This window comes from Agelaius tricolor, unplaced genomic scaffold (genome assembly GCF_023055355.1).
Source record: "Agelaius tricolor isolate 1412-34295 unplaced genomic scaffold, bAgeTri1.0.p SCAF_16, whole genome shotgun sequence".
In the NCBI taxonomy this organism is placed as follows: domain Eukaryota; kingdom Metazoa; phylum Chordata; class Aves; order Passeriformes; family Icteridae; genus Agelaius; species Agelaius tricolor.
In genome coordinates, this window is record NW_027269276.1 from 8,540,569 (window position 1) to 8,557,576 (window position 17,008).

General features: G+C 47.6%; 2 protein-coding genes across 4 annotated transcripts in view; both read left to right on the forward strand.

Moving 5' to 3' along the window:
* Window positions 1-725: 725 nt before the first annotated feature.
* Window positions 726-3,785, forward strand: LOC139597080 (uncharacterized protein DKFZp434B061-like). The gene is made up of 3 exons (XM_071442060.1): window positions 726-2,257; window positions 3,262-3,358; window positions 3,765-3,785. The coding sequence occupies exons 1-3, from the start codon at window positions 1,464-1,466 to the stop codon at window positions 3,783-3,785; spliced, it is 912 nt and encodes a 303-aa protein (XP_071298161.1). The 5' UTR covers window positions 726-1,463.
* Window positions 1,477-17,008, forward strand: part of CEMIP (cell migration inducing hyaluronidase 1) — a 101,631-nt gene continuing 86,099 nt past the window's right edge. For 2 of the 3 annotated variants that reach the window (XM_071441379.1, XM_071441380.1), the window contains exon 1: window positions 1,477-1,613. The gene's annotated coding sequence lies outside the window, so the exon portion shown is untranslated. Of the gene's footprint in view, window positions 1,614-3,776; window positions 3,935-4,265; window positions 4,436-5,298; window positions 5,496-9,670; window positions 9,741-10,460; window positions 10,574-11,563; window positions 11,645-12,940; window positions 13,072-13,181; window positions 13,218-13,683; window positions 13,832-17,008 lie in introns of those variants that run through there. The other variant, XM_071441378.1, reaches the window with a different exon arrangement.

The window sequence follows — 17,008 nt, forward strand, 5'->3', positions numbered from 1 at the left end:
CTCTGTGTTCCCATGACCTGCATTCATATGTGTCATTTTCAGATAAGGGGGAGGCACAACGCTGACTAATGCTGCTTTTTTGGAAGGAAAATGACAAAAGCTATTTGAGACAGGAATAGAAGTGCCAGCACTGAATGACAGATGAACAGCTGGTAGCAAAGGTGGCAGCTCTAGCATTTCCCTGTGTTTATGGAGTATTGAAACAAGGGATTGTTATCTGGATTTGTTTTTCTGGCCTGGATGCTTATCTTCAGGTTCAGCAATTCTCTGGGTCCCAGGATCGGGCGTAAGAGAGTGGATGGGTTTTGTTCAGCACAAGTGAATGTTGCTCCCTCCCTGGAGCTGCTGCCTGGAGCACGGGGCATGGCTGTGCCCCTCTCCCACCCCCCCTGCTTCCAGTCTGTTCCCATATTTTGCCTGACAGCACTTGCTCCTTATTAACATGACTATAGCGTCTTTGTGCCCTCTGTCAGAAGAAATCCTGCACCAGAATAAATTTCAGAGGTGACAGATTGGAACAGTTTGACCAGATGATGGCACACAAATGTCTCTGAGACCGACAGCACCTGTGGCTCGGCACCTCTTTGCCTTTGGCTCTGGGCAGCAGCAGTGGCTGGAACCTTTGCCTACCCACTTCTGGCTGGTCCTCCCAGGATGCTGGGCTCTGGAATGGAAGTGAGGGATTACAACTCTGCTGTGGCTGCAGTAAAGCAGATATCTGTGTTTATGTGCCACCCAGAAGCTCAGTTGTGCTGTATTTCAGAGTCTATGAAAAAATGTGATGTTGTGGTTCCTGGAAAACACAAGGCAGTGTGTGATGGTCAGTGCCAGGTGAGACAGGTGTCAGGTGTGACAGTGCCATGGCCACTGAGACTGGAACCTTCCAAGCCAGGAAGGCAGTGCCAGCACATGGGGGTTTTGTGTCTGTATCTTGTCGGAGCAGTTTCTAAGCCTCTTCCTCTCAGTGCAGACTCTGAGCACAGGTTGATGGGTGGTGAAGTGGCCAATACCTCTCTGCTCACTCACTGCCAGGGGAGCTTTTGCAGCTGCTGGGTTACAGTGTCATCCATAGATCTGCCAGACACAGGGCAGTACAGGGGGAAACACCCCACGGGAAGGTGCCAGAGGGGTCAGTTGCCTCCCAAGAAGGACCAAGGCATGCCAAGCCCCGGTTTAGGACATCGGGACTGGTGCTCCTCAGCGCTCTGCCCTTGCAGAGACAGCTGGCACCCCGCCGCATCCCCTGCACGGGGCTGTCGAGCCCCACCGGGCTCTGCAGAGACACGGGGGGAGCCCGGCAAGGAGCCCGCTGGCCCCGGAGCTGGGGAAACCTTTCCGTGCCGGCAGCGGGGCATCAGGCGCCGCTCGTAGATATACGTCCAGGCTGGAGGGAACGTCCCCGGCTGGGAGGAGCCAGCGGCTGAGCCGCTGTAAACAGTGCGGGCACCGCCAGCGGTTGGGAGATGGATATAAAAAGGGAGGCGGAGGGGAGGCAGCCGGAGCGGCGGAGCGGGAGCTGCCTGCGCCTGCCGGCCCCTGCCCTGCCTGCCCCGCCCGGCGCGGCAGCTCCGAGAGGCTGCGGGCAGAGTCCACGGTGGGCGCTGTCGGGACAGGTAAGTGCGTGCAGAGAAGTTTGGGACCGCTCGTCGAGCGGCCGCTGCGTCCGCGCCGCTCCGGCTCCCTCTGTCCGCGCTGCTGTGCGCTGCTCGCCGCCTCCGGGCTGCGCCGAGAGGGGACGGGGCTCTGCTTTCGCCGTCGCGACGTTTAGTGAAGGGGAAAAAGGAGGGGAAAAAACCCCAAAACAACGAAAGCAAAACACATCCAAAGCAAAATGTGCCTTTTGGCGGCTCCGTGCAAAGTCGCGGCGCACGTGTTGCGGCCGGGGGCGGCCCCAGGCTGCAGGTAGCGGCTGCGGGACCGCCCGGGATGCGCCGACCGCGGGCAGCCCCGGGGAGCCGCGGCTCCTGCTGCCCTTCGCACCGGACCCGGGGACGCTCTCGGTGCCGGTGCCGCCGCGGGACGCGTCGTGGAGCAGCGCTCGGCCGCAGCATCAGGTCGGTACCGCGCCCTCCGCGCCCCTCGCCCCGCCCGACCCCGCCGCCGCTGCCGCCGCCCGTTTCTTGCAGGGCCCTGCCAGGATGCCGCCCCGCGCCTCGCCCCGTGGCGACCCCGCTCCGACACCTGCCGGACCGGCCCGTGGCCGGCCGTGCGCCTCGAGGGCTCCGCCGCCTTCCCTCCCTTGTCATCCGCCGCGGAGGTAAGCGGGGCCCCGGGCCCGGTGCTGCGGGGACGTCCCGGCCGCGCCTGCCGGCACCTCCCGGCCCCAGCCCCTCCGCTCCCCTCGCCACCCAGGTGCTCGCCGACCGCCCCCACGGGCCGCCGGTCACCCTGCATGCAGCCCGCTGCATCCTCATCCGCGACGGCGGGAGCGGCGCATCGGCCCGGAGCGCTGCGGCTCGGGGGCCACCAGCTCCCTGCACGGGCCAGCCTCCGAGGGGGCGGCCACGGAGGGCTGCGGGCAGAAGTTGGTGTGCGCGAACCGCGGCGGCATCCCGGAGCCGCACGGCCGGCACTGCCGCTCCCGGGCCCTCCCGGACGGGACTCTGCATCCCGGCCGGCTCCGCCACGGCCCCGGCTCCGCCGAGAGGCGCTGGGGCAGCCGCGGGCTCAGCTGAGCCTCCTGGACGGCGGCACGGCTCGGCACGGCTCGGCTTGGCACGGCTCGGCTGCTGGAGGGGGCTCTTCCACAGCCACCCGCGGCCGGGCTCAGCGCTCTCCTGGCCCCGGAGCCCTCGGCAGGGTGGTGGCGGCCGCCCTGGGGCACTCGGCCGCCCGCAGCCTCCGCACCGGAGACGCGGCTGCTGCGGCGGGACCGCCTGGGCAGCAGCGACGCCGTCCGCCGGCGCTACAGGTGAGGCGGGGGTGGGAGCGGAGCCACCATGGACAGCTCCGCAACGCCGGGGGCTCGGCCCGACCCGGGGCGGAGCGGGGCTCGCCGGGCGGGATGTGGAGGGTACCCGGCGGGATGTGGAGGGTGCCCGGCGAGATGTGGAGGGTACCCGGGAGGATGCAGTGGCTACCCGGGAGGATGCGGTGGTACCCGCGGGATGCAGTGGGTACCCCGGGGGATGAATATGCACCGGGCCACCCGTGCCAGAGGGAGAGGAGCTGGGCCATGCTGCACGCTCCCTCCTGCCCAAGTTCTCTGCGCGGTGGAGGGCTCGGAATGTCACCGGTTTGCTCCTTCCCTGTCTCCTTCAGGCAGTCCTGGGCGCTGGTGGTGGGGATTCTCGGAGAGGATTGGCTTTCCAGAGCAGAAGATAAGCAGGAGTATCATAGGAATGGAACAACAGGGACTGTTTGGGAATCTCATTGCCCAAAGAGATTTCCTCACACAGGACAGCACCTGTTTTACTGTTTCTGCTTTCAGTGGATGGATAAAAGGTTCAATCTTCCCTGAGAATTGCTCGTCTTCTGTTGCTTTGCTGTGGTTTTCCTGTGTGGCTGCTGTGAATCTGAACAGTGCAATGACAATCATATCACAGTCTTTGGCTCACACAGATGTTGACCAAGCTAACAGAAGTACTCTCTCAAAGTAATGTTTTAGCTTTCTACAAAGAGATGGCACTAACATTTTTAATGGCTAGAGCACTTCTATCATGCAAAGGGTTATCTGGATCAAAATTAAATCAGCATGCTCTTCATCTAATTGCAGGATTCTGCCACGTGAAGCTGTAAAAATAATTGATTGCTTCATTTTTCAGGTGTGCCTCATAGTGGATTGAAAGTGGAAGTGTCCAAAGGAATAATTCTTCATCTGGTGGATGAGGTTACAAGTGGGTTACCTGGTGACCTGGCATCATTACTGCCAGCACAGAATATTTTATGCATCAGGCTGAAGAGTTTAATCTCCTTCCTTGCCCAAGGAAAAAAGGTCAAGTGTAAATTGACGGTATTAAATATTTATTTATTAAATATATTTTGTCTTGTCTTTTACATTCTACATTTACTTGTCTTTTAAAGTAGTTTTTGCCCCATAAACACAAGAGCACATATGAGAGCTGAAGGCCCTAATTTTATTTTGGGGGTTGAAAGTTTCACTAGAGGCAGCAGTCCTTTGTAGCAGCCTCTGGGATCAGACACTGATAACTGGCATGTCCCCAGACTTGGTGATTGCCTAAAGGAAGGGTGTGCACTTGCCCAGAACAATTCAGTAATAAAGATGTTGTGTTCATCCTGAATAATAAATTTTCTGGTTTCCACAGGCAGCCCACTTTGTCTTCACATTGGAGAAGTCATAGATGGTGTTGATATGAGGGCAGAGGTTGGTTTTCTGACCAGAAATATACTTATTCAAGGAGAAAAGGAAGACTTCTGTTATGGACAATATCAACACCAGTTTTTCTCTTTTGATCCATTCTGAGGGCACATTAAAGTGAGTAATTTTTAATACATTTGCTTGTAGGTGGTTTCAGATAATTCCTTCCCCGGGTTGTAAATAAGTGATATAAATCATCAAATTACCATTGATATAAATCATCAAATTACCATTGTATGCGTGGGAAAAAGTATATTTGTCTATGAAAAAGGGGGAAATTTGTTGGCCTGTCTTGCAAAACTAACTTGCAATGAGACATTTTCCTCACTGTGTCTGCAAAAACATCCCTCCTATGGGATTCCCTTGGAGGGGCTTCTTTGGCAGCACTGCTGTCAGTGGGGCCCATGCAAAGCCAGCTCTGGAGATGTCACTGAAGGAATTGTGGTTCCTGCAGAGCAAAGCTGCTGCCTCCCTGGCTCAGAGGACTGCTGGCTCTCACCCCGCTGTGCTTTGCCTCTCAGTTGTCTCACGTGTGCTGGGTGCAGTCCTGCTGTTTGCAGGGGCTTTGTGTAAAGTTGCTCCTGCACCAGGTGGTGGAAACTGAGGAGCTGTGCAGGTCTGGGCTAAAATCACTCGACAGTGGAAGCTGCCAGGAAATGGAGCCTGGTGGCAAACGCTCCCCCTCTCTGCAGTTGGCAGGAGCAGCGTGTCTGTCACTGCTATTGCTAAACTCTGCACAGGCTGCCTGGCAGCTGCTCCTTGGCAGCCCCTGCCCGTAGGTGAGCAGCTGCTGGCACATGGCTCTGCAGGTCCTGAGCTGCTCTGGGTGGAAACAGGGAGCTCACCCTTCCTCCTGGGACCATGTTTCACTCTGCAAAAGTATTGCCTAATGAGAGAGGAAAAAAGCCCAAACCTGTTTTTCTTTTTGTGTGTGTTTTTCTATTGTAATGCCTTACCTGGATCTGCATTTGTCTCAACAGATCCTAAGGAATTTTAGCTCTGTTCACGTGTCAGGAGTGGAACTGAAAAAAAAGTGGGGCAAAAAATCCTGGGCAGTTACCCTGTGCATTTTCACCTGGCTGAGGATATGGATGAGAGAGGAGGAGATGAACATCCAATGCACCTCAATAACCTGGTTATCACCACTGCTTCTCTGGCTGGAACTCATGGCCTTCTGGTAGGACAAATATTTTATTAGTAACAAGTTCAGTTCTTTGCATAGCCAGGGCTAAATAGCAAGAGCCATCTGTGACACAAAGAGGAATCAGAATATTGAAATAAGGCATATTTTTCCCAAGAAATGTCCTGACTTGGCCTTTATTTGAGTTAGGACTGTTCCTCTGGTAGTGCAGCTGTTTGAAATAAATGTCAGGTTCTCAGCACAGTCTAATTAATATTATCAGATCAGATATAGAGTGATCAGATACAGGGAAATCTTTGCCATGGTAATTCTGGACAGTTTGTGATAATGAGAACTTTCATTTAAAATTAAAGCAGTGAAGTTTAAATGGAGCTGACTGAAGCAATGGACCTTTAATTTGCAACGAGATAAAAAAGACAAGGCTTAAGTCAGAGTAACATGAAATATATCCCACTATTTACATGTGACAAAGGGAATGAAATATGAACAGAACAGACCCAAATGGTCACTTCAGTGCCAGGACAGTCCTCCGAATCTTGGCTTTGACCTGGATTCTCACAAGGGCATTCTGAACCTAGAAAAAAGGGTCACAACAAAAGCCACACGTGTGCCAGCTGGAAAAGAGAGATTCCTACTCCAGTCCCAACTTGTCCAGTTTCTGTGTGCTCTGCAGGACCCTGAGTGATATTTTGGTGTCTGTGAGCATTTCCCCATTCACTGGGTGGGTGCTCAGCCTGACACTCCCTGACCTCCTGTGTTTTTCCTGACAACTTTTTCTCAGTCCTGTAGGGACTGAAAAGGCTTTGTAAGACACAAAATAGAAATGTGCTCCATGTGTGAAAGGGTCCCCTGAAAGAATGTATTAATGAAAATGCAATATAGAACCTGTACAACACAGGAGAATTCTTCATGTATTCTAAACTTGATTTATATTGTTCAGATCACTCACAATTTTTGATTGCCTTCTCGTATATGTGATTTTCTCTGTCTGTAGAGCCTAATTCTGTGTACAGAGTCCTTAGGTTGACAGGAGGCTGGTCCAGTATGTGGGGATGTAGTTTAACTTTCTTTCTTCTGCTTGGGTATTAAAGCTCTGGGATTGAAGTAATGTGTCTGGGATAAAAAAAAAGCTTTATGCTAATAATGGTCCTTAGAAGAACAGTGTATGGCCTTGCTCTTTATCAGAAGGGAGGCACCCAAGGGTTTATCTGTATGTGTGGGGTGCAATAGAGCAATCAATAATCCAAGTGAGATCCAGCCCTGGTCATATGGCCTTGAGGGCCGGGAGTACTTGAACCAGTGAGAAGATCTTATAGTAAAGATTAAATATGTGATTCTTTGAAAGACTCTTGTGGCTTTGATCTGTAGTCATTAAAATGAAAAGTAGTTAAAATGTAATAAGCAGCCTTGCTTTAAAAGAATTTAAAATAATTTGCAGTTCCAGAGAGCAGCATGTGTATCAGAGCAAGGCAGTTAAATAACACAGACAGGCACCTGCTTCAGCAACAGATCATGAAATTCCAGCCCTTGAGGCAGAGTGAACCAGAGAGGAGGTTTCCCCCCTCCCATCCCGAGGTTTTAGAGCATGTAATTTTAGATGTTCATTGCCAGAGTGGTTTGTGCTCCTCTGTGTGTGGGTCGTGTCTGCAGTCCCCTTCTCCATCTGCTGCTCTGTGCCAGGCCTGTGCTGCTTGGAGAGCCAGCAGCAGCTTGGGTTCCTGGGGAGCTGGGGGCAGGCTGGGCTGTGCCCAGAGCCGGGCACGTGTCAGGCGTGTGCAGCCTGCTCAGCCTGTGCTGGCCAATGCTGCAGGGCAGAAAGGTCACCAATATTGTGTTGCTGGACTATTTATAATTCAGTGTTTAGAGGTGTCTTGATCATCTGGTGTTGGCCACAGTGTTTCATGTGCCAGCACGAAACACTGGTGCTGGGGACAGCACTGTGACAGTGCTGCAGGTGGGTGCCTTTCCAGGCTTGGGTTTTCTATCAGTGATAGGCTGGAATTGATCAGTTATTGGGGTTTTGTTCTGATGGCATGGAGCCTTATCTCTGAGTGCTAATGTAAGTGCTCTTTAAATCACATTAGTCCTGGTCACGAGAGTGATCTCCACAGTTTTGTGTGTGTGACTTTTCAGGGCTGCCCTGCAAGCCTGAAGCTGGCACTGGTCATATTAATTGAAGCTAAAATCTGGTTTTGGATACAAGCCTGGCTTTTCATGCAGCCCTTTGAAGCACAATTAGCCAAACTGCAGCTGAATGCAGAAGAATGAAACTCTACAATTGAAATGCTGTTTGAAACAATGAGAAGATTGTTGCTGAACTTTTCTGTCCAAAGTTACTCTTCCATGGCCTCCTCCTGCCCATCATTTGGGAGGGTGGAAGTGGCTCACTGATCTTAGCAGGCTGGCAGGCACACTTGCATTTTTGTCTAAATCCATTTCCTATTTGTGTTTCCAAGCCTCAGCTGGGCTGGCAGGGACATGCTCAGTGTCAGCTCCCTGTCACCCTCCCTGTGGCTCACTCCAAGGTGCTGCACCCATCTGCAGGGTCCTGGTGGATTTCCAACTCTCACTCAGGGGGAACTGGGTACCTGTGTGCCTCAATTTGCTGTGCCTCGCTTTTAATTCTCTTTTGGACACCTCACTGAGGCAGAAACAAGAGCAGCAGATGACAAGTTTGAGGGGTGACTGCCAGGAAAACAATGAAATCCAGCAGAGCTGTACCTATGGGGACTATAGTGTTTGTGACTCCAGATGTTGTGTAGAGTTGCAGCCCATCAAGGGGAAATTACAGGATATGATTCCACGAAATGGATTTATTTCAAGTATCCCTCTGTATACAAAAATAACCAAGTAGGTTAATATTAGTTAATCTTGCAGTCTTGCACAGACATAACTGACGTCAACAGGAATTTTGTATGCCTGAAGAGGGAATATAAATGCTGACAGGGATCATTTGAGTACAAAGTTAAGGTTTCTGGAAGATTTAGTAACAAATAGCTGGTATTTTAACTAGCCTGATTTAATATTTACATTTAAAAGAAGGATTTCTGAATTTATCTTCATAAGACTGTACATCAAAGGAGGCTTGTGCTAAGCCCTTTTGGTCAAATTAGGGTTTAATGCAATATCGCTGAGCATGTCAATTAATATTAAATAGACTGAAATAGTAAAATACCATCTCTACCCAAGATGATCATTACAGGAAAGAAGTGGCCCTGCACCTTCTGAGAACATGAATCTCGTTAATATTAATTACTTCGCATGGTGCATTTTAAAGAATATCTTATTTAATTTTGGAAATGTTGGAGTCATAAAAATTTCTAGATTAACCATGCTGATTTGTTGGTTTATCATGTCAGACACACTTATCTTTATGCATCTTTGATATTTACTCTATGACACTGAATCAAATATTCTCTCTGAGAGCTGAGGGTATTTTTAAATCCAGTATTTTGCAATTTTCCCTTATTTATGCATTTAATCTTCCTCAGAGTAGTTTTAAGATCAGTCCACAGTGATGCACACTGCCTGGATCCAGTCAGCTCCAGGGCTGATGGAGGCACCTCTCAGTGACAGAGGGCTAGCAGTGTTTTTATACATGACCTTTATTAATTACTTGCAAAAGATGCTATCCAGTGAAGTAAGACAACAGATGAAAATGTTTTTATGGTTATATCTGGCTTCTGTGTGCACCACTACTGAGCTTCCCTCTGAAGAAAAACTCCTTACTGGGATAAACATCAATATTATATCTCCTTAAACTTCTTCTTAATGGGCCACTTGTGGCTTGCAAGGATATTTGGGTTGTTTTTTCATGTAGAAGCTTCATAAATTCATAGAGAATCCCTAACTCCTGCCATTGCCCCTAAAGTTTCAAAAAACAGACCAGAAGTTTCATTTTCAGACATTTTCCAAAGCTTCTTAACTTAAAAAAACCCCAACCCTTGGATTTCCTTCAGCTGCATTGAACAGAGCATGGATTTTGTGTTAATGTTCCCATATAATTTACAATAGGTTCAGCATGTGGCTCCATAAATGACCATGTCTGACATTACTGGATGGTTTATTTTCCTTTAAGAGTGTCATTAAAAGGTTGTGTGGAGTTTTAAAGTCAATAGGAGAGTTGTGGCTCAAGTCCAGGGCAGTGCTATGAAAATGTATCCCTTCCTGTTTGGTAACTGCTTAGGATCATTTTGATTTTGATTTTTCAGGGCTGTCAGCACGTTCTGGATTGCAAATCCAAACAACAACTTAATAGAGAATGCAGTGGCTGGTGCTCAGGTAAAACCATTTAATGGCAGAGCTATGCTTTGCCTCCACTTCCCAAATATGTTACATTTATTTATTCATGTCAGGAGCAATAAATTTTAACTAAGACATAGAATTTGGATATGCATTTCTGCACCCTTTGTTTCTGTTATGAACAAATATTTGCCTACACTTCTCCACTGATTTCTCTTACAATTATGCCTGGAAATTGTGTGTGCTATCTCTTAGAAAATATTGATTTTTATTTGTAGTTAATAGTTATATTATTAACTATTATCTAATTAACTATTAAATAACTAACTAACTATTAAATTACTAACTAATAATAAAATTTTCTATTTCTCTATATGAATACATTATTATTATATATATATATACGATACAATACATTATATACAATATAATACATTATATTATATATATATCTCATTATTATCTCTTATGTGTTACCCAAAACATGTTTGTGTTTTATGTACCTGTACAGACCTGACTGTTTTCTAACAAACCACCTGAATTTCACCCACAATAAATGCATTTTTATAACCTTTGTGTGTGCCCTGGGGACCCACTGTGCATGCCAAAGGCTGAGCTGGGAGGTGCAGGAGCTGTGCACATGCTGGACAGGCTCAGGTTGGAAATCTGGCCAGCACAGTGTGCAAAGCTGCACTGCCAGGGCAGCCTGGCATCACTGGGGGCAGTGCCCCATCTCTCACACCTCCCTCTGGCTTTCAGGATGTTGGCACATGGTGCCTCTTCCACTGGGGCCCCACTGGACAGTCTGAGGAAGATACCCAGAGGGACAGGCTGAGCACAGCCCTGGGAGTGAAACCCACTCCAGTTTCAAGGCAAGTGATGGTTTTTATGCTTCTGTCAATATAATTGCATGGCATTGACTGTGTGTGCTGCTCTGTGATGCTTGTGGGTGTCTCACATTTTGATAAGGGGCTTTTTAACACTGTATCAGGACACAAGCAACTTTTGGGGGCCCTGTTTGTTCTAAATATTGAAGAGGGAGCTGAGGGGAGTAGAGGTCCCATTCCAGAAGCTTCAGTTGTGTGGCTGTGTTAGAGGGAATGTGCCCAGGCTATGGGAACACCTACTCCAAGTGAGATTTAAGGGCAGACAGGCAGCACTCTCAGCACTGCTGTTGACCACAGTGGTGCCAGGATCTAAGGGGATGAGGGAAAGCCATTTGTGCCACAACTGCTCATCACCTCTGGAAAATGAGACCAAAAATTCAAGAGTAGTTCCAAGAAAAACACTTTCCCCCAAATATACTGTTGATGTGAAAACATTACCTGTAAGACATAAAAAGCATTTTGAACTTATTTCTCAATATTGTCCATAGAAATTGGTTGTGTTTGCTGTGCTTTGTATATTTTCCCTCTTGGTCCGTGCTGCTCTAGCCCAAAGCCTGTCAGTTGGCTGCAGCAGCTCATGTTCTCTTTTGCCTGTCGGGGGACTCGTCACTCGCCATTTAAAGCCTTAATTCTCAACAACCCTCTTTTTCCAAAAAGTTATCAAGAGCTTGGCAGGGTCCCTCATTGCTTTCTGCGAGGGAGGGAGAGTGGGAGTTCAGAGCCTTGCTCTGGGTCAGAAGAGAGCCCAAGATGCTGATGGATAACATCTGGCATTCTGTCCTGAATTCAGCGTGCTACATCCTGTGCTCATGTCCTGCTGAGCAGTGCCAGGAGACCTAAAGGGAAGGGAGAGCCCTGGCTGCTGCTGCTCCTGTGCCTGCACGCTCTGCCTGCCCACATTCATTGATAAAATCTCCCATCTTTGGTCCCTGTTGAGCGATCTGTGCAAGTAATTGGAGGCGTGTGCACTTCCAGGCTGGTTTGTTTATTGGGAAAGGAGTAAAGACAACGAGAGCCTGAAGATCCCAGGGAGGATCTCGCTGTCGATAATGCCAGGTGAGCACAGGCTGCAAGGCTCGGTGTTTTGGATAGTTGTACTGCATCTTGGCTTCTGCACTGCATTTAGCAGATCATTAATGCCTCATTATGGCTGGAGCATCTGAAAAAAAACACACAAGCTTTCTCTGATGTGCAGAGGCAACTATTCCATAGCCATGCACTGGATTGTTTGTGTTACTGCTGGCCAAAAAGGACACCCATGCACTTGGGGTTGTGAGGACTGAGCAGTGAAGCACGTGGAAGGGGATCCAGATCCCATTAGTGCATTGGTGGGTTTGTAAACTCTTATATTTATCACTAATTGCTTAGAAGAACTTACATCTGAAAGGTGATGTAAGAGGCTGCTGATCTGGGATCAATGAGGAAAATAAGTAGCCTCAAAGGTTTTTGTCAGCTGCCTCTTGCAGAGTGGAAGCAGGTAAATTAAGGCCATTTTGGGTCTGTGTGAGGAAGCTGAGAGAAATCAGCTGCTGCTCCTGGTCAAGCTTTGGCTTTTTCTCTCCTCCATCACACCCTATCAATATGATGTTCCCATAAGGCTGAAAGGAAAGGATGACTGTGTGTCCCTTGTGACATTTCCCTGACAGGGCCACCCCCTTGGGCACCAAGGAGAAATGTGCCTTTGCACCTCAGCTGGGAGAGGCAGGAGGTGAGGGTAGACTCAGAAAAAGTAAGGTCATTTTTTTCCTCAAACACAGCACAAATCTACCATTAACAGCCACTGTGGCCTGTGAGCAGTTTAGGTGCACCCAGTTCCCAGGGAGAACCTTTTTGCTTTCAGCAGCTTCTCCTTCAGCAGCCACAGAAGCTTTTGGGGGTTTGGGCTGTACATGCAAGGAGAGCAGCTCCAGTTACTCTGTTAGCTTTGCTGAATGGGATTCCTGCAAGTGGCTAATTGATTTTCCAACATCAACAGAGGGATTCTCACTGGGCCCTCTAAGGACATCTACAAAAGGATCCGAGTGACTTGGGAAAAATGTTTTCTATGTCTCTAAACCACATTGAATCAAATTAAAGAATAGCTGTGGGCTCATTGGTGTCTAGTGAGAAATCACCTGCTCCTTCACCTGGGCCAGAATTTCATCCTTACGAATGTTTCTTGTTTTCTGCTTTACACCAAAGCTCAAAAGCAAAACCAGGCTAATACCCTGACTCTGATTCAGGGCATATTACCTCTTTAGACCCATCATGCCAATGACTGGAAGACAAAAACGACCTACTGGGCCTTACTGTCTCTGTCTGAAGTTGATTCCTGAGTCCCTTGTGGTGCATTAACTAAGATTCTTTCTCCAGGTTTGCCCACATCAGGATGCTGATCCTGAAAAGCCTTGAACTCCTGCCATGATTGATGGTTGTACTGCTCTTAAAAATAATCACCACAGGGCCTGGGCTGGGCATGGTGACATTATTTTCTGCAGCTCAGGGTAGGTTACTGTTATATCATTCTCCCCCTAACAGGCATAAATAGGTCTGTAGGCCAAATTCACTGCAGACATTCCTCATCATTTACACCCTTGTGTTTCCTCTGTCCCAGGTTTTCAGACAATGGAATTGGACTCACTCTGGCAAGGTAATTTCTTAAAATGGGTCTTCTATCCATTTTTTCCCCCAGTGTATCATTCTTCATTCCAAGAATGGAAACTGAGACACTCCCCTGCTAATTAGTGTAAGACAGGAGAAAAGCTTCCATTTCCCCTCTGGACCACATCAACTCTTCCCTGGGCAGCCATAAATACAAGAGGCAATTTAGCCTTTCATTCTCTTTGCCTCAGCATGCCTGGGGAATACATGATAATTGCTGGATATTTCCTGCTGAACAGGAGCTTCTGGACAGGAGGTCCTGATGCTCAAGCACAAAGCTACCTTGTCACTAACTTGCTGGTTTCTAAACATACTTTAAAGCAGGCTTTTATAGAGCTGCATGCACCTTTTTCCAAATTAAAGACACAAATTCTACTGTGTCTGTGGTGCAATTAAAAGTGTTAATTAATTGCTGTGCTGTGCTGCATATTTACATGGTGTTTCTTTGCTTGCAGGATGGAACTTTCCCAACAACAGCTCCAGCCTGGAGGTTACATGTTCCATTTTTGTTGGAGAAAGCAGCAACTTTGGCTCCCAGGGAGGTCAAAACAGCTACTGGGGAAAAGGGGCAAATGGAGAACACAGAACACTGCCCAGAAACAAGTGAGTTATTCTTCTGCCATTTCTTCTTGGCGTTAGCTTAAGGTGGAAGAAAAGCCCCAGGAATTAATGTGGCTACCAATGAGTAATTTATACCAGGTGCTTAAATTATTGTTCAGGCCAGAAATAATAAGCATCCAAATAAACTCATTCTTCAGGCCAACAGCTTGAGAGCATTCTTGACTGAATGTGTTTGATTTAGTTTTCTCCTTGGTGTATTAGTCAGTGGAGAATGGATTAGAGAACCTGACTGATGCCAAATGGCTCTTGTGTGGTGCTTCAGTGGTGCAGCATCAAGGTGCTTGTGTTTGAGTCTCCCAGGATATTCCCTGTCCATGGATTCCAGATTTATGATGGGTCTGTCAGGATGACAAGTTGACAGATACTCAAGTGCCATCAGGTTCTTCATGTAAAATCCCTGTCAGATCAGCCCCCAGAACAATGTGTCACAGACCCTGATGGAGAAAAGTGTGAGTGAGAGAAGCAGAAATGTTTGCTGTTAGATGTGATAGGTTTTGAAGTTTTTAGCAGTGGTGAGAGATCTATCCTAGAGCAGGATTTCCAAGCAGAGGTGTGTGTTACATTGGTGCAATGCCATCAATTAATTTTGAAACCCTTTTCTTCTTAGTGATGAAGGTTATTTGTAAGCAAGTAAAATTTGATATCTTATGCCTGGGCAGACATGCACAAAGAAATCTGCATTGGAGAAAGGTTTCACCTTGTAATCAGAACACCCAGAACACAAGTCAGGTAGTGCAGCATTGCCAGCTGCTGAGGGCCTGGTCTCAGAGGTTGAGAGGATCACACAGAAGATATCAGGAGCCAATAAGCTGCAAAACAATTCTACAGAAATAGCAAAGGCACTGAGAAGCAAAGACATGACCCAGTTTCTGAGATCAGCTGTGAAATTCCTGTTGTGCACAACAGGGACTTCCCTTGAGCTGTGACCACAGAATGGGGCTCTGTATCTGTGCCTTGGCAGAAGCTGGAGAATGCTGAGCAATTCCAGTCCTTGTCCTGGATTCCTGTAGGGTTCATGAGCCTGGACACTTGGCTTTGGAAATGATGGATTGCACCTGGCTCTCTCCAGGAATTGTGACCTCCTGAGCTCTTTTCAGACAAGGTCCATAGTTGTTGGGATGTCCATGAACTGCAGTAACTTTGGCCTGAGGTTTGGCTTTACCTTGAGGAAAATTTCCATTGCTCTGAGATTGACCAATATCACTCCCTCTGGCTAGCAGAGAGTTTATCTGTCCCCTCTCTGGTGCACTTTAGACCAACAACCAGGGGGTATTTAATGAAAGGATGGTGTTGATTGCAGTCACTTGACTGCTCCTCTAAGTAAAAAACATGGTCTCTGTGCATTTTGGTGAGAAGATCTTATTTGCCTTGGATGCTTTATGGACCTTTGGAACAAGGATAAGGGGTAATTTGCTGTTCCTTCTTCATGTGTTCCCTTGGGGAAATCGTTATAAGATGGTCATGGGGGACATTAACAAGAAAATCAACAAGGAACAGGGGAGAGGAGCTTAGAGAAAAAAAAAATTGATCAGTGAAGTGGAAGAGAGTGGAAAATTTCCTCCAGTAAAGGCTGTAGGACTGTTCACCAGAATGGATTCAGACAGGTGATATCTATGCACATTGGCAAAGGGTTGATCATACCTTGAATGGCTGAAAATGCAACTCTTTAATACAGTCACAACATCTGAGACCAATGAGCCTGCTGAACAGGCAGCATTATCTGTTTGAGAGGCAGTTCAGTACTGCAACAGCTTTAGGATCTAAGGTTTTCAAAGTAAAAATGGTCAGAAGATTTCCTAAATAATTTGCAAAGCAAATTAAACCAGTGCAGTGTAAGCCTATTACAAAAAAAACCCCAAAAACCAAAAAACCCAAACCCAAACAAACCCTAATGACATGATCTCAATAATTATTTAAAAATCTAATTATTAATAGTAATTAATTATTATTTGTATATTTACAAGAAAATATCAACTTCTGAAGCTGGTACTTTGCCATGCATGTTTGTAAGCACCTGCATCCCAGCAATTTTCTCTTTGATTCTATTTTATCTGGATTGAATCCAGATGTGCTACATCTGATTTTATGCTTGTTGAATCACACACAGTTTATTTTTTTGTTGTTGTTGCTCATTGCTATATGGGGGTAATATATCTTTGCCTAGTTAAGATAGAGCCTGTCAACCATTTTAATTAATTTTCCATCTCCAGGCTTCTTAGTTTTATTAGCCATTTTATTAGTTTTTAAAGGATGGCTAAGTACTAATTCCCTAAAGTACAATCATTTTACTGTTGTTCTTTAAGAAGAAATTAAACATTACTGCAAGTTGTACAGCGATGACAAAACTATTAGTCATGCTGAAGGATAATTGTGTAATTAATCAGACTAATCAGCAGATTGATTAGACAACAAAATAATAAAGCCAGTCAGGTCTTGTTTAATTCCAGCATAAAAATAACAGTGAAGCAGAACAGAAGACCCAAACATTACACTCCACACAAAGGATTCTAATTGTCTGTCCATTGACAAAGCTGAATCTCACATATTATCCATGCACTCATCCATTGCAATATTATTGCTGGGCTGGTTTGTTTTGAGAGGAGTGCTTTTAAAAAGTTATTTCAAAGCAGTGGAAGCAGAGGTTGGCTGCAGCCCAGCTGAGGGATGACTGATGGCTGTGGTCTCCTGCATCTCTGTCAGTCAGCAGGATCTGGAGAGCTCAAGGGAGATGCCCCAGCCCAGAACCCCAGCCATATCCACACACTGGTGCACCACTGCTTGAGAAGAGCTGACATATCTCTTTGTAGTCACAAAACAGGCACCCATTCACCCCTGTGTCCCTCTGAGGCACAGAGTGAGGTGAGAAGCAGGAACAACCACCTGCAACAGCTGCAGGACTCCCAGATTGTCCCAGCTCACACCCACTGCTAAATGTCCCTCTGGTCACTTTGTCCCTGCAGCCAGGAGTTTGGGGTGGATTCCATCCTATCCCACTCCTACCTGTGCCAACCCTACTGCATCTCAGGAATTGCTTCTGCCAAAGAAATCTCTGTGGGCTGTGTTGGGTGGGTTTGTGTCCCCAGGAGAGCTCACAGGGGCTGCACTGACCCTGGCCATGGACTGGCAGCTCCCATGGGGCTGCAGCCCAGCCTAGCTGAG

Bases quoted from the DNA above. Each gene is read 5' to 3' on its own strand.
- LOC139597080 (XM_071442060.1), top strand. From the start codon at position 1,464: ATGGATATAAAAAGGGAGGCGGAGGGGAGGCAGCCGGAGCGGCGGAGC. The intron at 2,258-3,261 runs GTAAGCGGGGCC...TGTCTCCTTCAG, and splicing joins CCTTGTCATCCGCCGCGGAG to GCAGTCCTGGGCGCTGGTGG. The intron at 3,359-3,764 runs GTTTGGGAATCT...TTCATTTTTCAG, and splicing joins GGAATGGAACAACAGGGACT to GTGTGCCTCATAGTGGATTG.